Genomic DNA, 19,891 nt, shown 5'->3' with positions numbered 1-19,891 from the left:
CCTTTCATGACCTCCCAAAGCGATTTACAGCCACTGAAGTACTTTTTTGAAGTGTAGTCACTGTTGTAATGTAGGAATCGCAGCAGCCAATTTACACACAGCAAGATCCCACAATCAGCAATGAGATAAATGACCAGATCCAAATGTGTGTATATGTGATGAGGGATAAATATTGACCAGGACACCGGGGAGAACTCTCCTGCTCTTCTTCGAATAGTCATGGGCTCCGTTTAACGTCTCCGATAAGTGCAGTGCCGAGGGAGTGCTGCACTGAGTGTCAAACTCGCTGGAGTGGGTCCTCCAACCTTGTGCTCAGAGGCAAACATACTACACAAGAGCCAAAGCTGACACCTGTGTAGGAGATCAAACAAGTTGGGATCAAACTTGTTTCCCCTCCCACTCTGCAGTATTGGCCACAACACCGATACGTTAACAATGGGTCATGTTGAATAGTACCAAGGCTTAAATTCAGGACAGCAACCTCAGTTTCAGTAGAGGCCCAGTTCTATATCAGAGATTATTTGGCACCTCCAAAGCTAGTGTGAATGGGCTAATTCACAGGTGCGAGTGCACAACAAGATTCACCAACAGTTCGTGACAGTAGCACTGTAAAGCGCTTTGGGACGCCCTGAGGTCATGAAAGCTGTATAAATGCAAGTCTTTATGCTACAACAATAATTTGCATTTATATTGCACCTTTAACATAGCAAAATGTCCCACAGCAGCGATTATCAAATCAGAATTTGATACCGAGCCACAAAAGGAGATATTAGGTCAGGTCACAAAGAGGTAGGTTTTAAAGAGTGTTTTAAAGGAGAAGTAGAGGGGCTTAGGGAGGGAATTCCAGAGCTTAGGGCCCAGGCAGCTGAAGGCACAGCTGCCAATGGTGGGACAAAGGAAATTAGGGATGTGCAAGAGGCCAAAAATTGGAGGACATACATATCACGCATCATTAGAACAGCAGGCACATGGGAACACCACCACCTGCACGTTCTCCTCCAAGTCACACACCATCCCGACTTGGAAATATATCGGCCGTTCCTTCATCGTCCTGGAACTGCCTAACAGCACTGTGGGAGAACCTTCACCACATGGACTGCAGTGGTTCAAGAAGGCAGCTCACCACCACCTTCTCAAGGGCAACTAGGGATGGGCAATAAATGCCGGCCTCGCCAGCGACGCCCACATCCCATGAACGAATAAAAAAAAATCATCCTACCACCAACATACCAGTCAGGTAGAGTGTTTTATATCTATTGTTTTCTAGTCACACTGCAGCACATAAAACCAAATGGCCACCATCATTTTTTTGCATAGCAGGACTCGTGGTCATTCGGTGTAGTAAATGATTCCAGAGATAAGAGTTTGCACACAAAACTCCCCAAATTGGACAAGTTAAACTTGTTAAGTGAATCTTTCACCAATGTGAAGTCCACTTGGCTCAGGAACCCACCATATGCAGGAAGGAATTCATTAACTACAGAGCATCCCAAGACCATCTGACATACACCCTTAAGCAAGAGACCTCTGATTCATAAATACAGGAACATCATTCAATGACAAGATACCAAATCCCACTATTCTGTTTTTAAAAAAACTACTGAGACACTCAAACTAAACGCTAATGATTGGAGAAGTGGGGTAGGAAGCAAAAGGGGAGTTGAAAGTGCTGGAGCAATGGACAGCATTAGTGCAAGCAAGCTGCTTGAAGTTTTAGCCCATGGAGAGGGCCAGTGGGCGAGCTTCATGCTTAACAGAAATCAGGAGGAATTCCACTGTGTCCCCCCACCAAAGAGTAACAGATATAGAAGACAGGCCGCACTAAAGTTATCAATGTTCTCAGACTGTTCGATGCTAGCACAGGTGCCCAAAAAGGCACGAGTCCATTCGCCAGCAAGGAATTCGCAAGGTGCCTTTCAGTGACTTACGTCATCAACTTGCTCAGCACTTCGATTCTCTTGTGCCCCTTTCTCCCCTTCCTGCTCTTCCTCCTTCTGCTCATCCTCCTCATCGTCTTCCTCCTCCTCCTCCTGGCTTACATTTCCAGGAGTGTCCTCAGCATCACCCTTCTGTTTCTCTTCAGCTGTGACATTGAAAATGATTAGCACACGTTAGTTTGAACTAATTTAATTGCACAGTAATAGATTGCAGGAACAATAAAATACGACAGTTTCAAACCAGCACACAGAGCATTCTCCTGCTTCACTTTTTTTTTGAAGGTAGTAAGTCATGCTAGGTCATGGCTCTCTGGGTGGGGATGGTATCCAAGACAAGTCACCACATTTAAATTCCTAAACAATGACACTGGCAGGTTATTTAGGAACATAGGAACAGGAGTAGGCCATTCAGCCCCTCGTGCCTGCTCCGCCATTTGATAAGATCATGGCTGATCTGTGATCTAACTCCATATACCTGCCTTTGGCCCATATCCCTTAACACCTTTGGTTGCCAAAAAGCTATCTATCTCACATTTAAATTTAGCAATTGAGCTCGTATCAATTGCCATTTGCGGAAGAGTTCCAAACTTCTACCACCCTTTGTGTGTAGAAATGTTTTCTAATCTCACTCCTGAAAGGTCTGGCTCTAATTTTTAGACTGTGCCCCCTACTCCTAAAATCCCCAACCAGCGGAAATAGTTTCTCTCTATCCACCCTATCCGTTCCCCTTAATATCTTATAAACTTCGATCAGATCACCCCTTAACCTTTGAAACGCTAGAGAATACAACCCCAATTTGTGTAATCTCTCCTCGTAACTTAACCCTTGAAGTCCGGGTATCATTCTAGTAAACCTACGCTGCACTCCCTCCAAGGCCAATATGTCCTTCCGAAGGTGCGGTGCCCAGAACTGCTCACAGTGCGCCAGGTGCGGTCTAACCAGGGTTTTGTACAGCTGCAGCATAACTTCTGGATTGGAAGAGTCATCACATCAGAGACTAATCCAGTCTCCCCAGTCCTCTCTCGCCCTTCACAAACTAGCCCAAAGCAACAAAGTTTGACATCCTGGCCAAATTATCCCCTCCTAGCCCAGGGATGCTCAAGACAAAAATTTCCCCAACATTTTGGGCTTTTTACCTTGTGGTCACAGAGTTTCCATAAGCAGACTTACTCTTATCATCTAAAGCCTGTACCCGTACCTTTGCAGTGAGTGGGATTGTGTGCCATGGAACCATTTACCCATTACCTAGGGTATGTCGTAATGGAGAACATGAGAGATGTCCACCATACTCGCTTGGATATTCTGAAAAGGTGGTAAGTACCACACTATTAGACTGTCACATTCAGGCCAAAAATAGGATTTATTTACGATCAGGAAAATGTGCTTAAGATGGCACCGGTTAGATTACACTTCAAATTTCTGCTAAAATTGATCTGCACAATCACAAAAGTAAAATCTTCCATGAACCAGCGCAATCGGGCAGCGTTATAGAAGGTCATTTTTTTTTTTGCTGTTTCCACTTAAAAAGTATTCCTTGATGTATTTAAGAGTGGTAACCTCTTGCAGTTTTATGAATACAGCTGAAAATGGGTTCATCACCAAAAAAAAAGCATTTTCAATAAGGGTGTCCAGTCCCCCACCTGTGAATAACCTGATTACTAAGGTTTACAATGAATTTAATAGTTTCATTGGTGTACACGGGTCAGCTTTAGTAAATTAAATATTTTTTGGTGTGAAAATTTTTTTAAAATGTGTGTCTACTGGTGCCTGTACGCAATTTGAAGAGCCTTCCCCAACCTGCACAAGAGGCAGAAACTCAATTTCCACCTGAGGGCGTGACCAGTTTTGTAGGCGGGGCCTGATTCAGGTGAATTGAACCTTGAACCAGCGGGAAAGAAATTGTGGAATATACGAACACAAGTGGGTTTTGTGCATAACTCACTTGCATTTAAAATTCCCCGATCTTTTGCACTTGAATCTGGGTGCAAAACTAGTGGAAACTCTACCCTGCTGTATCTATCGTCTTATTAAAAATACTGAATTCCCCCAAAACACTACACCCATCACTGCCCCAGTTGACTAGAAACAGATGATCAATGAGACAGCCAGTGATAATGGATGAATTGACCAAAGCAGAATGTCAAACCTTTCAATTGCAAAATAATTCGTAAGCAGCTCACTAGTGAAGAACGCAAGAAATAGGAGCAGGAGTTGGCCATACGGCCCCTCAAGCCTGCTCCGCCATTCCATAAGATCATGGCTGATCTTTGACCTCAACTCCACTTTCCCGCCCGATCCCCATATCCCTCGATTCCCTTACTGTCTAAAAATCTATCCATCTCAGCTTTGAATATATTCAACGACTCAGCATCCACAGACCTCTGGGGTAAAGAATTCTAAAGATTCACAACCCTCTGCGTGAAGAAATTCCTCCTCATCTCAGTCTTAAATGGCTGACCCCTTATCCTGCAACTATGCCCCCCAGTTCTAGACTCTCCAGCCAGAGGAAACAACCTCTCAGCATCTACCCTGTCAAGCCCCCTCGTAATCATGTATGTTCAATGAGATCACCTCTCATTCTTCTAAACTCCAGAGTATATAGGCCCATTCTACTCAATCTCTCCTCATAGGACAACCCTCTCATTCCAAGAATCAATCCAGTGAACCTTCACTGCACCGCCTCTAAGGCAAGTATATCCTTCCTTAGATAAAGGAGACCAAAACTGTACACAGTACTCCAGGTGCGGTCTCACCAATGCCCTGTTCAACTGTAGTAAGACTTCCTTACTCTTACACTCTGATCGTCTTGCAATAAAGGCCAACATGCCATTTGCCTTCCGAATTGCTTGCTAACTTTGTGTTTCTTGTACAAGGACACCCAAGTCTCTCCGGACACCAACATTTAATAGTTTCTCACCATTTAAAAAATACTGTTTTTCTATTCTTCCTACCAAAGTGAATAACCTCACATTTCCCCACATTATACTCCATCTGCCACCTTCTTGCCCACTCACTTAACCTGTCTATATCCCTTTGCAGACTCGGTGTCCTCCTCACAGCTTACTTTCCCACCTAGCTTTGTATCGTCAGCAACTCTGTCCCTTCATCGAAGTCATTAATATAGATCGTAAATAGCTGAGGTCCAAGCACTGATCCTTGCAGCACCCCACTAGTTACAACCTGAGAATGACCCGTTTATCCCCGCTCTGTTTTCTGTCCTTTAACCAATCCTCTATCCATGCTAATATATTATCCCCAACCCCATGAGCCCTTATCTTGTGTAACAACCTTTTATGTGGCACCTTACAAATGCCTTTTGAAAATCCAAAATATACAACATTCACTGGTTCCCCTTTATCTACCCTGCTAGTTACATCCTCAAAAAACTCGATTAGATTTGTCAAACACGATTGCTCTTTCATAAAACCATGTTGACTCTGTCTAATCATATTACGATTTTCTAAGTGCCCTGTTACCACTTCCTTAATAATGGATTTCAGCATTATCCTGATGACTGATGTCAGGCTAACTGGCCTGTAGTTCCCGGTTTTCTCTCTCTCTCTCTCTCTCTTTTCTTGAATAGCGGGGTAACATTTGCTACCTTCCAGTCCACTGGGACCGTTCCAGAATCTAGAGAATTTTGGAAGATCATAACCAATGCATCCACTATCTCTGCAGCCACATCTTTTAAAGCCCTCAGATGTAGGCCGTCAGGTCCAGGGGATTTGTCGGCTTTTAGTCCCATTAATTTGTCCAGTACTTTTTCCTCTAGTGATATTAATTGTTTTAAGTTCCTCGCTCTCATTCACCCCTTGGTTCCCTCACTATTTCTGGTATGTTTTTTGTGTCTTCTACTGTGAAAATAGATGCAAAATATTTATTGAACACATCTGCCATTTCCTGATTTCCCCATTATAATTTCTCCTGTCTCAGCTGGAGTCTCACACGGACTGCAGCGGTTCAAGAAGGCGGCTCACCACCACCTTCTCAAGGGCAATTAGGGATGGGCAATAAATGACGGCCTCACCAGTGACGCCCACATCCCATGAACGAATAAAAAAAAGCCTCTAAAAAGGGACCAACATTTACTTTTGCTACTCTCTTCCTTTTTACATATTTGTAAAAGCTCTTACAATCTTTTTTTATATTTCTTGCTAGTTTACTTTCATATTCTATTTTCTCTCTTTTGATCAATTTTTTGGTCATCCTTTGCTGGTTTCTAAAACTCTCCCAATCCCCAGGATTGCTACTCTTCTTGGCAACATTATAGGCCTCTTCTTTCAATCTAATACTCTCCTTAACTTCTTTAGTTAGCCACTTTTCCCGTGGAGTTTTTATTTCTCAAATGGAATGTATACTTGTTGAGACTACTGAAATATTTCTTTAAATGTTTGCCATTGCTTTTCAACTGTCAAACCCTTTAATTTAATTTCCCAATCTACCGTAGCCAACTCGCCCCTCATACCTATATAATTGGCTTTAATTAAGTTTAAGGCTCTAGTTTCTGACTTAAGTACATTACTTTCAAACTCAATGTGAAATTCTATATTATAATTACTCTTCCCCAAAGATTCTTTTACTGAGAGATTGCTAATTAACCCTATCTCATTACACAATACAAGATCTAATATAGCCTGTTCCCTGGTTGGTTCTATGATGTATTGCTCTAGGAAACTGTCTCAAATACATTCCATGAACTCGTCCTCTGAACTACCTTTGCCAATTTGATTTGCCCAGTCTATATGAAGATTGAAGACCCCCATGATTACTGCATTACCTTTGTTACAAGCTCCTATTATTTCATGATTAATACTCTGCCCAACAGTATAGCCACCATTAGGAAGCCTATAAACTACTCCCACCAGTGTTTTCTGCCCCTTGTTATTTCTTATTTCCACCCAGACTGATCCCACTTCCTGATCTTCCGAGCCAAGATCCTTTCTCACCACTGTCCTCATCTCATCCTTTATTATCAGGGCTCCACCCCCTCCTTTTCCATTCTGCCTGTCTTTTCTAAATGTCATGTACCCTGGAATATTTAGTTCCCAACCTTGGTCACTTTGCAACCACATCTCTGTAATGGCTATTAGATCAAACCCATTAATCTATTTGTGCAACTAATTCCTCTATCTTGTTACGAATGCTCCGTGCATTCAGATAAAGAACCTTTAATTTTGACTAAGTTTTTCCTGCTTTGGCCTTACTTGTTGTTGAACTATTATTGGTAAACTCTCTGTCCCTCCTGCCACACTCTGCTTATCTTTACCCAAATCACTACACTGCTCTATTGTCTTAGATTTCTAAATTTCCCCTCATCTGCCCCCTCTTTTTTTTTTTAAGTTTAAAGCCCTATCTATTATGTTCTTACAGCCCTAATTATTCGATTCATCAGGAAGCTGGTCCCAGCCCAGTTTAAGTGGAGCCCATCCCATCAGAACAGCTCCCTCTTTCCCCAGTACTGGTGCCAATGCCCCATAAATCGAAACCCGTCTCTCACACCACTGAGCCACGCATTTAACTCTCTGATCTGTTTGTCCCTATGCCAATTTGCACGTGGCTCAGGTAGTAATCCAGAGATTATTACCTTTGAGGTTCTGCTTATTAATTTAGACCCAAGCTCCTCAAACTGACTTAGTAGAACCTCATTCCTAGTTCTACTTGTGTCATTGGTCCCTACGTGGACCATGGCAACTGGGTCCTCCCCCTCACAGCTGGAAAAGAACTTGGAGCATGAGGGGATGTCCTTAACCCTGGCACCGGGCAGGCAACACAGCCTTTGGGACTCTTGGTCGCAGCTGGAGAGTAAAAAAGGAATTCCAAAATAAAGACTTTTTTGAAAAAGCAGCTTAGAGTTACTTACTTGTCTTTTCCTCTTCTGTCTCTTTTTCGTTTCCTGCTTCCTCCTTTTGTTCCTCTTCCTCCTCTCCCTCCTCCTCCTTCACATCAGGCTGTGGAGCATCGGTCTTCTTGTACTCAGCAGCAGAGTCTTTCTACAAAAAGGCAATTAAATCTTTAAATAATTTGGAGTTTACCCATAAAATTCCATCAGGTTAGATGCCAAAACAGCTAGCATTTATTCAGCACCTTTAACGTAGCAAAAACGTCCCAAGGCACTTCACACAAACATAATCAGACAAAGTTTGACACTGAGCCACATAAGGAGATGTTAGGACAGGCAACCAAAAGCTTGGTCAAAGAGGTAGGTTTTAAGGAGTGTCTTCAAGGAGGAGAGGGGTGTAGAGGGGTTTAGGGAGGGAACTCCAGAGCTTAGGGTCTAGGCAGCTGAAGGTACGGCCACCAAAGGAGAGGCAAAGGAAATCGGGGATGCACAAGGGGCCAGAATTGGAGGAGCGCAGAGAACTCAGAGGGTTGTAGGACTGGAGGAGGTTACAGAGCTAGGGAGGGGGCGAGGCCATGGAGGGATTTGAAAACAAGGATGAGAATTTTAAAATCAACGTAGATCAACGAGCAGGGGATGATGGGTGAATGGGACTTGGTGCGAGTTAGGATACGGGCAGCAGTGTTTTGGATGAGCTCAAGTTTATGGAGGGTGGCAGGTTAGCCAGGTGAGCATTGGAAGAGTCTGCACCTGGCAGTTATGAAGCTTAAGCCAATAATGTCATCACACATCAGTTCAAGGGCAAGATAGATCTGAACCATACCCACCCAGAGGACTAGAATGCAGGTCTCAGGGATAATTACTTGTACGTGGTAGAGGTTTCCTCTACCTGGAGTTGGGTGTACAATTCTCATCACTGTACCAAAGTGGGGACGTCCTTGCACTGGGGAGGGTACTGAGAAGGGCAAATAAACTAACACCAGATACAAGACACCTCAGCCAGAAAGAGAAACTAAGAAACTGGGAAAGTGTACAATCCAGAAGAGGTGGCTCAGGAGCGGTCTGACTGAAATGGTCCAAAATTTTAAAAAGGGGCAAAAAATAAGCTGAACACTAATAATTTGTCTGACACAATCACAAGCTAACTGGAGGCACAGATGCAGGAGAGGGAAGGTAGGCAGAGCAGTGAAATCTAACTACTTCACAACAGAGGGCAGTGATGGGCAGAACGGACTGCCCTGGAGGGGAAGGAGGTCAGTAAATTCAAGAGGGAACTGGATAGTCTTTTGGTGAAAGAATCAGCTGAGGGTAAGCGGAGTGGGTATGGGATTTTTTGAAATTTGAGACAAGACAGATGGACTACAATTGTCTTTTCTGTTTCAGTACATCCCTATCAAGTACAGGTTTCTTCAAAGTTCCACAGTTTAAAAACTGAATACAAAGTATGGTACACAGATTATAAATCCCGAGTCAGTTTGAATAACTGACCTCTCATCCCCAAAGTCTTGTGTTGTCCCAAGATCTTTGAAATGATAACACACCGCAAATTGTTTTCACAAACACTGACTGATCAGTCAAGCTCCCAAAGTTGGCCTGTAGCTAATCAAAAGACTGGCCACAGTGGCCAGGAGGAAACAATTCCAGTCTTTTTGTACACGGCTCCTGTTAAACGAGTACCAGCTTCACTGGGGACCCACCAACCAGGTAGACTGAAGGCCATTTTACAGGCTTCACTTGTTCAAGGAAATTACTCACATGGGAACTTTTAGACGGTTTGAAGGGATTCAAACTAAAGACCACCCAGGTTTGAACAACCCAACACCAAAACTAGTGGACCAGTGACAGGCAATGAGCCCAAACACACCGCTCCCATTGGCACCCTGGTGAAGGAGATAGTACATAGAATTACAGCACAGAAACAGGCCATTCGGCCCAACTGGTCTATGCCGGTGTTTATGCGCCTCGAGCCTCCTCCCACCCTACCAGCTCATCCTTCTATTCCTTTCTCCCTCATGTGTTTATCGAGCTTCCCCTTAAATGCATCTATGCTATTTGCCTCAACTACTCCTTGTGGGAGCGAGTTCCACATTCTCACCACTCTCTGGGTGAAGAAGTTTCTCCTGAATTCCCTAATGGATACCTTATATTTATGGCCCCTAGTTTTGGTCTCCCCAAGCAGAAACCTCTCCGTCTACCCTATCAAACCCCTTCATAATTTTAAAGGCCTCTACAAAAAGGTCTTCTCAGCCTTCTCTTTCCCCAGAGAGAAAAAAAAAGCTCCAGCCTGTTCAGTCTTTCCCCGATAATTATAACCTAAACTTTAAACTCTAAACCTAGCAAGACATCCCAAGGTGCTTGACAATAGAGAAAGACACCAAGCCGGAGTTAGTTTTGAAGCAGTTGATGTAACACGCCTGAAAATACCGCAGTAAGCATTCACCCCAACCATTTTGAGAGAAGGGCTCCTACCTTCGCAGTACAGCAGAAAACGATAACCAGGAACACAGGCAAGGCAATGATCAGGATGTACACGATCCAAAGCCAGGGGCGTTCTTCAGCCGCCGTCATCAGCTGTCCGACAACTCCCGACTGCAAATAAAACGCACCCGATAAAAGATGGTCGATCAGACTCTTCAGACACGAATACAGAGCCACCGGTTCACAACTAAACTATCACTAGATTAGTATATCATCACTAGGGTTTTATCTCAAGGTCATCTAATGGGGCTTCATTAAAGTGGGTTTTTACATCAAAACCCTTTTCCAAAATGAAAAATAGGAAGAATTAAAATTAGCTATTGGTGCCCTCTACTCTCCATTCAAATAAAGAAATCTTCACATGTGCTAAACAATTTCCCCCAATCCGGAGAGACAGCCAACTTGCGCACAGCAAGCTCCCACAAAACAGCAATAGGATAATGACCAGATTATCTGTTTTTAGTGATGTTGGTTGAGGGATAAATATTGGCCCAGGACACCGGGGAGAACTCCCCTCCCCCCACTCACTCTTCTTCAAAATAGCACCATGGAATCTTTTACGTCCACCCAAAGGGGAAGACGGGGCATCGATTTAATGTCTCATCCAAAAGACGGCACCTCAGACAGTGCAGCACTGGGAGTGTCAGACTGGATTAATATATTGTCAAAGTTCAGCATTTTGTCTAAAGCTCTGAAGTCATCAGGGACACTGACTCGAACTCGGTCCTTTGACTGTGAGCTGAATTATCTTTAGTAAACAAACAAACAGTCATAAACCTAGGGATGAGTCTTCACATGTTAGAGGCTCACACTAAGGAGCCTCAAACTCTTCCGAGTCAACGCCCCAGCAAGTGAGAACATTGGTACTCAGTTAAAACGTAGAACAAAAACTCAACGGAGAATGAAATGAATATGAACACAACCAGGATGTTAAATCTCAGAATAGCATGTGACATCACAATAAATTGTATAGGTGACACACATATTGAAATAAAATGATTCATATTTTCAAATAAAACAGAAGTCTATTATGTTGTAAAAGCCCAATTCTTATTCTCCAGACAGATCTCGTAGGATAAGTTCGAACGAAGATGACCTTTCTGACCTCACCCTTCCAGAATACCAACCAGACATCTTCCCATTACATCCAGCTGTTTCTCAAATGAGACCAATGTCCCAAGCCTCCACCACTGTAAGGCAACTCGCTCCAGCTGTTTATAGGGGCATAAGAACAGGAGTAGGCCATTCAGTCCCATAAGACCATAAGAGATAGGAGGAGTAGGCCATTCAGCCCCTCTGCCATTTAATGAGATCATGGCTGATCTGATTTTTACCTCAACTCCACTTTCCCACCCTTTCCCCATATCCTTTGACTCCTTTGCTGATCAAAAATGTGTCAAACTCAGCCTTGAATGTATTCAATGACTCAGCCTCCACAGCTTTTTGGGGTAAAGAATTCCAAAGATTCACGACCCTCTGGGAGAAGAAATTCCTCCTCATTTCCATCTTAAACGGGTGACCCCTTATTCTGAGACTATGTCCCCTAGTTTTAGATTCCCCCATGAGGGGTAACATCCTCTCAGCATCTACCCTATCGAGTCCCCGCAGAATCTTGTATGTTTCAATAAGATCGCCTCTCATTCTTCTAAACTACAATGAGTGTAGACCCAACCTGTTCAATCTTTCCTCATAAGACAACCCTTCCATACCCAGAATCAAACTAGTGAACCTTCTCTGAACTGCCTCCAATGCAAGTATGTCCTTCCTTAAATAAGGGCACCAGAACTGTACGCAGTACTCCAGGTGTGGTCTCACCAGCACCCTGTACAGTTGTAGCATGACTTCCCTGCTTTTATACTCCATCCCCCTAGAAATAAAGGCCAATATTCCATTTGCCTTCCGGATTACCTGCTGCACCTGTATGTTGACTTTTTGTGTTTCATGTACGAGGACACCCAGATCCTTCTGTACCACAGCATTTTGTAGTATTTCTCCATTCAAATAATATTTTGCTTTCTTTTTCCTCCCAAAGTGGATGACTTCACATTTTCCCACATTATATTCCATCTGCCAAATTTTTGCCCATTCGCTTAACCTGTCAATATCCCTTTGCAGACACTTTGTGTCCTCATTGCAACTTGCTTTTCCACCTATCTTTGTATAATCAGCAAATTTGGCCACAAGACACTCTGTTCCTTCATCCAAGACATTAATATATATTGTAAATAGTTGAGGCCCCAGCACTGAGCCCTGCGGCACCCCACTAGTTACAGATTGCCATTTTGAAAATGACCCTTTTATCTCAACTCTTTGTTTTCTGTTAGTTAGCCAATCCTCCGTCCATGCCAGTATATTACCCCTAACACCATGATCTCTTATCTTGTCCAGTAATCTTTTATGTGGCACCTTATCGAATGCCTTTTGGAAATCCAAATATACTGCATCCATTGGTTCCCCTTTATCCACCCTGCCCTTCACTTCCTCAAAGAACTCTAATAAATTTGTCGGACATGATTTCCCCTTCATAAAACCATATTGACTCTCCTTGATTGTATTATGAGTCTCCAAATGTCCTGCTACTACTTCCTTAATAATGGATTCTAGCATTTTCCCATTGACAGATGTTAGGCTAACTGGTCTATAGTTACCTGCTTTCTGTCTCACTCCCTTCTTGAATAGGGCTGTTACGTTTGCGGTTTTCCAATCCGCTGGGACCTTTCCAGAATCTAGTGAATTCTGGAAGATTACAACCAATGCATCCACTATCTCTGTAGCCACTTCCTTTAAGACCCTCGGATGCAAGCCATCAGATCCAGGGGACTTGTCAACCTTTAGACCTATTAGTTTACCTAGTACTTTTTCTCTAGTGATAGCGATTGTTTTTAGTTCCTCCCTCCCCTTTGCCCCTTAATTTTCTACTATTATTGGTATGTTATTAGTGTCTTCTACTGTGAAGACAGATACAAAATATCTGTTCAATTCCTCTGCCATTTCCTTGTTTTCCATTATTCTTGCCACAGTACCATCCTCTAAGAGACCAATGTTTACTTTAGCTACCCTCTTCCTTTTTATATACTAGTAGAAGCTTTTACTGTCAGTTTTTACTGTAAGTTTAATACAGTAGTTTCAGACCCAAGATCTTCGCTCTCAAACTGGATGTGAAATTCATCATGTTATGATCACTGTTTCCCAAGGGATCCTTTATTTTGAGATCATTAATTAATCCTGTTTCGTTACCCATTACCAGATCCAAAATGGCCTGTTCCCTGGTTGGTTTCCCGACATATTGGTCGAAGAAACAGTCCCTAATACACTATGAACTCCTCCTCAGGGTTATTTTTGCCAATTTGATTTGTCCAATCTGTGTGAAAGTTAAAATCGCCCATGATTATTGCAATCCCTGAAGCCATTCAATGAGACCATGGCTAATCTGTATCCTAACTCCATCCACCTGCCTTGGCTCCATATCCCTTAGTACCCTTGGCTAGCAAAAATCTATCCATCTCAATTTAAAATTATTAATTGTGTTCGCATCTGCTGCTCTTGGAGAGAGCGAGTTCCATACTTCTACAACCCATTGCCTGAAGTGCTTCCTAACTTCTCTCCTGAATGGCCAAGCTCTGATTTTAAGGTTATGTCCCCTTGTCCTCGACTCCCCCACCAGCAGAAACATTTTCTCTCTCTCTACTTTATCAATTCCTTTCAAAATCCTAAAAATCTCAATTGAATCACCCCTTAAATCTTCTATATTCCAGGGAATACAAGCCTAGTTTATGTAATCTCTCCTCATAATCTAACCCTTGGAGCCCTGGTAACATTCTGGTGAATCTACATTGCACTCCTTCCAAGGTCAATATATCCCTTTGTGTAAAGAAAAAGGGACATTTCTTCACACCTGTCCTACATTTGCCCTTCACACCCCTGAAACCTGAACTCTTGTCTCACTGCCCCAAACTCTGAGTCATTCATCCTTAATTCTTCCCTCTGACCGGTGATCAGCCTCATTGGTACCTTCATTGCTGAGGGCCTGGATGTCTTGGCAATCAGGATGGTGCACAGTACCTCAAATGTAGCCCTGATTGGGGCACGCTATATCTTCAGCATAACCTCTGGGGATTTAAATTCCGCTAATTTTGTCAATATCACCCTAGTTGCTTTGTTTACTGCCGTATCACAATGTTTAGATTTGGTGGAGTGACAAGTTAACTTTGGGTTTTCTTTAATCTTACTAGCTAATATTTTTTCATGCCCTCTCTTTGCTTTCCTTATTTCCTGTTTTACGTCATCCCTATACTTTCTGTACTCCTCTAGGCTTTCCGCAGTATTTAGTTTTCTGTGACAGTCATAAGCTTTCTATGTGGTACCTGTTGTCATTTGCCACTGACCAGCCTAGATGCAAACTATCAAGCTCTTTTCATAAGATATTGGCTGCCTCCTCTGAATCCACCTCCACCCCCCGCCCCTCCATCAACCCCATCTGCTTGGCATCATCTGTGAATGTAACTACTTTGGATTCAGACTGCTATTCCAGGACATACACCTATACCCAGGAACAGATAGGGCCTCAGTACGGACCCCCGGGGCACCCACTCAATACTTGCCCCTCAATTACCCTCAAATCCCTTCCCTTCAGCTATTTACTCACCCACATTCAGGTCCTTAGCCTTGGTAACAATGACAATTTGTTGAGTCTCCCATGCATTACTCTATCCAACACCTTTTTAAAAAAAAAACTTGTATTTATATAGCGTCTTTCATGACCTCAGGGTGTCCCAAAGAGCTTTATAGCCAATTAAGTAGTTTTGAAGTGTAGTCACTGTTGTAAGGTAGGGAAACGTGGCAGCCAATTTGGGCACAGCAAGATCCCACAATCAGCAACGTGATAATGACCAGATAATCTGTTTTCAGTGATGGTGGCTGAAGGATAAATATTGGCCCAGGGCCACCGGTAAGAACTCCCCTGCTCTTCTTCCAATAGAGTAATGGGATCTTTAACACCCAGCTGAGGGGTCTCAGTTTTAACGTCACATCCTAAGGACGGTACCACCGACAGTGTAGCACTCCCTCAGTACCACACTGGGAGTGTCAAGATATGCGCTCAAGACTCTGGAGTGGTGTTTGAACCTACGATCTTCTGACTCAGGAGAGACAGTGCTACCCACTGAGCCACAGCCGAGTAGTTATTTGACATGGGCTCCTCGACTCTCCCTTCCCCTTACTACCGCCTCCCCACCCCCAAAATTGGTGAAGCAAGATCTACCTCTTAATAAACTACACCCAGGATGGTTTTAGAAGATTATTTGCCTCACTTACCTCAGCAGCACCCTCAGCTATTTTCTTCAGGCCCCAGCCATCATTCGCCCACTGGTCAGTCACTGCCTTTTCAGAGCAAACTATAAAGTTATCAAAGAAAATATCAGATGTCATTGACCACAGCTCCAAGCCAATAGCATTGAAAGTAGTCATCTTGAATGGGTGCAGATCCTCGAAGTAGTCCGGGTTTGGTATCTTCCCTGGTTTCCAGACACCCTAAATGAGAAAGTTAATTGAGAGCTAAAGACTTCATGAAATTACAAGTGTAATGGATATCAAGATGGGGGATGAGATCCCCATTGTAAAATAAGCTAATTAAATACTGCATTTAGAATTCAAAACCAATTCATCACAATTGACTGATTTTATGGATATTGATTTACTAGAATGGTTCCAGGGATGAGGGGTTTCAGTTATGTGGAGAGACTGGAGAAGCTGGGATTGTTCTCCTTAGAGCAGAGAAGGTTATGGGGAGATTTAATATAGGTGTTCAAAATCATTTTGATAAGAGTAGATATGGAGAAACCATTTCCAATGGCAGAAGGGTCGATAACCACCACCTTCTCAAGGGCAATAAATGCCGGCCTCGCCAGCGATGTCCACATCCCATGAACTAATTTAAAAAAAGGACACAGATTTAATTGCCAAAAGAACCAGAAGCAACATGAGAATTTTTTTTTTTAAATCAGCGAGTTGTTATGATCTGGAACGCGCTGCCTGAAAGGGCAGTGGAAGCAGATTCAGTAGTGGCTTTCAAAAGGGAACTGAATAAATACTTGAAGGGGAACAATTGCAGGGCTATGGGGAAACAACAGAGGAACGGGACTAATTGGTAGCTCTTTCAAAGAGCCGGCACATCACAATGGGCTGAATGGCCTTTCTGCACTGTATATGTCACCAAAAGTTTGGTGAAAGAGGTAGGTTTTAAGGAGCGTTTTACAGTAGGAAAGAGGTGGAGAGGATTAGGGAGGGAATTTCAGAGCTTAGGGTCGAGACAGCTGAAGGCACGGCCGCCAATGGTGGGGTGAAGGGAATGGGGGATGCACAAGATGCCAGAAAGGAGGAAAGTAGAGTTTCTGAGGAGAAAGGGAGGGGCAAGGCCATGGAGGGACTTGAACACATGGATGAGAATTTTAAGTTCAAGGCGTTGCTGGACCAGGAGTCAATGCAAGTCAGTAAGCACAGGGGTGATGGGTGAACAGGACTTGGTGCATCTTTCATGTCATTGGGTCGTCCCAAAGTGCTTCACAGCCAATGAAGTACTTTTGAAGTGTAGTCACTGTTGTAATTTTGGAAACACAGCAGCCAATTTGCACACAGCAAGATCCCACAAACAGCAAAGAAATAAATGACCAGATAATATGTTTTTGGTATGGTTGGTTACAGAATAAATGTCAGCTAGGTCACCAGGCAAACGTTTCTGTTACTCTTTGAATACTGTTGTGGAATCTTTTACATCCATTCAAACAAGCAGATGGATTTAATGTCTGGTCCTAAAGAACAGCACTCCGTTAGCATTGCACCAAAGTATCAGCGTACATTATGTGCTCAAGTCCTAGAATGGGGCTTGAACCCACAATCTTCTGACTCTAGGGCAAGAATTCTACCCACTGAGCCAAGCTGATACTTAACTCACTACACATGAGAGTGGTTAGAACATGGAACTCGCTACCACAAGGCGTAGGTGAGCTGAATAGCATAGATGCATTTAAGGGGAAGCTAGATAAACACGAGGGAGAAAGGAATAGAAGGATATGCTGATAGGGGAATATGAAATAGGGTGGCAGGAGGCTCGTGTGGAGCATAAACACTGGCCCAGACCTGTTGGGCCAAATGGCCCGTTTCTGTGCTGTGCAGTCAATGTAATTCTATGCAGGAATGAGGAAAGTCTTCCCGCTGATATGGGGTTGCCTCTGCCCCATTCCAATTGCTGGAAATCTAGGTAAAAAAAAATACTAGGCAGCTTTTTGTCTAAAGTTCATACCGCAGTAAGGGTGACAGAATAAATGGCTGAGGAAGGAATATTGGAATCAACGGGAACTGAAGAAAAATCCCAGCAGCACAGCTGGACTGTAAAAAGACAAGGAAACCTAAATTATACCAAGTGCGATTTCAAAAAGAAAAACTTTTCCACTTTGTTCACATTACCTGGTAGTTAGGGTTGTCAATCATTGGAGCCTTCCACTTCCCCTTGTAATCTGGGTTATCGATCATCGGCATTTTCCAGGGGCCACATCCAGGAGCAGATTCACACTTAGCATTGGCTACTTGAGGAGCCTCCCACTCTCCATCCATCTCCTCATCCCTAGAGATGCAGAAAACGAGGAGAATGGAATTACCAGCACCGGCTGCACGGACCTTCACAACCAGAATATTATGTCGGCCAGAGACCAAATTACCGCCACATGGTAGACAATCTCACATATCCCCGCCAATGCTCCCCCGTCTCCCCTACACATCTTGCTCCCCCCGCCAATGCTCCCCCGTCTCCCCTACACATCTTGCCCCACGGCCAATGCGCCCCCGTCTCCCCTACACATCTTGCCCCCCGGCCAATGCTCCCCCGTCTCCCCTACACATCTTGCCCCCCGGCCAATGCTCCCCCGTCTCCCCTACACATCTTGCCCCCCGGCCAATGCTCCCCCGTCTCCCCTACACATCTTGCCCCCCCCTTCCCCCCACATCTCCCCTACACATCTTGCCCCCCCCACCAAACCACACACCTCAACAATAAAGAATTTTTCGACAGCATCAGGTACGGGTGGACTGCTCACACTTATTTGAAGAGAGTTAGAACAAAAGTTGAACCTACCAGTCCACTGGTTTTTCTGCATCAGGGTCAGGGACGTATTCTGGCTCGTCATCAAGCCAGCCTTCAGGCTTCACCACATTTTCATCAGGAATCTTGGCAGGAGCCTCCTCATCCCTGCAGGTAGGAGACCATCAGAATCCATTAGTAGGCATGAAGTTCCACTGGCACCCAGTTACATTAATACCCCAATAACCTGGGTTGAAGTCGCACTGTGACACTAGGAACAAACAGGTTCTCATGAAACCCCTCTGTTCATTTTAACTAAGGCTTATTTTATATAGGTTACCACCTTCGTTAAAATAGCAGACAGAAAAGCAATTTTTTTTCTAAAATATATTTGTTCTTGGGATGTGGGCTACACGGACAAGGCCGGCATTTATTGCCCATTACTAGTGGCCCTGAGGACATTAAGGGTCAACCATGTAATTCTGGGACGAGATTACAAATAATGTACAGCACAGAAACAGGCCATTCGGCCCAACGGTCCAGGTGTTTCTGCTCCATGAGCTTCCTCCCTCCCATCATCGAACCCCCATCATCAGCAGAACCTTCTATTTCTTTCTCACTCGTGTTTATTTAGCTTCCCCTTAAATGGATCTATCCTCGTCGCCTCAACTACTCCTTGTGGGAGCGAGTTCCACATTCTCACCACACTCTGGGTAAAGAAGTTTCTCCTGAATTCCCAATTGGATTTATTAGTGATTATCTTATATTCATGGCCTCTAGTTCTGGTCTCCCCAACAAGTGGAAACATCTTCTCTATCCATGCCTTGTCAAACCCTTTCATAATCTTAAAGACCTCTATCAGGTCACCCCCTCAGTCTACTCTTTTCTAGAGAAAAAAGCCCCAGCCTGCTCAATCTTTCCTGATAGGTATAACCTCTCAGTTCTGGTAAATCTTTTTTTGCACCTTTTCCAGTGCCTTTTCTTTTTAAAAAAAAGCCTTATTAACCTGCGTCACTACTTTTAGTGATTTGTGTATCTGCACCCCCAGATCCCTCTGCTCCTCTACCCCATTTAGACTCATTATCGAAGCAGTATGTGGCCTCTTTATTCTGCCTACCAAAACGTAGCACCTCACACTTACCTATATTGAAATTTGCCAATACACACCCATTGTGCAAGTTTACTGTTTTCCTGTACTTTGACACAGTCATCTTCAGTATTAACTACACCCCCCAATTTGGTGTCGTCCGCATATTTTGAAATTGTACTTCTGATTCCAGAGTCCAAATCGTTTATGTAAATGGTGAACAACAGAGGTCCCGGCACCAATCTTTGTCCCACCTTCTGCCGGTCTGAGTAACTACCTTTAACCTCTACACTCTGTTTTCTGTTTTGTAGCCAGTTTGCTATCCATTCTGCTACCTGTCCCGACTCCACATTCTCTGACCTTAGTCATGAGTCTACAATGCGGTACCTTATCGAAGGCCTTTTGGAAATCCAAATATATTACATTTACATGTACGTGACTGGAGTCACATGGGACTAGGACAGACTGGGAAGAGTGAC

The 19,891-nt window shown here is 43.7% G+C and overlaps 1 protein-coding gene across 2 annotated transcripts in view; it reads right to left on the bottom strand.

Moving 5' to 3' along the window:
* Positions 1 to 19,891, bottom strand: part of canx (calnexin) — a 69,014-nt gene that overhangs the window by 1,809 nt on the left and 47,314 nt on the right. For both annotated transcript variants that reach the window (XM_067995969.1, XM_067995970.1), the window contains exons 9-14: positions 18,380 to 18,493; positions 17,716 to 17,872; positions 15,568 to 15,783; positions 10,246 to 10,365; positions 7,798 to 7,927; positions 1,929 to 2,083 (exon numbers count right to left, since the gene is read on the bottom strand). In XM_067995969.1, coding sequence (XP_067852070.1) covers positions 1,929 to 2,083; positions 7,798 to 7,927; positions 10,246 to 10,365; positions 15,568 to 15,783; positions 17,716 to 17,872; positions 18,380 to 18,493 — 892 coding nt within the window. The remainder of the gene's footprint in view (positions 1 to 1,928; positions 2,084 to 7,797; positions 7,928 to 10,245; positions 10,366 to 15,567; positions 15,784 to 17,715; positions 17,873 to 18,379; positions 18,494 to 19,891) is intronic.

Source organism: Heptranchias perlo, chromosome 14 (assembly GCF_035084215.1).
Source record: "Heptranchias perlo isolate sHepPer1 chromosome 14, sHepPer1.hap1, whole genome shotgun sequence".
In the NCBI taxonomy this organism is placed as follows: domain Eukaryota; kingdom Metazoa; phylum Chordata; class Chondrichthyes; order Hexanchiformes; family Hexanchidae; genus Heptranchias; species Heptranchias perlo.
Note: the sequence above shows the minus strand (reverse complement) of the source record. Positions and strands in the feature narration are given on the sequence as shown.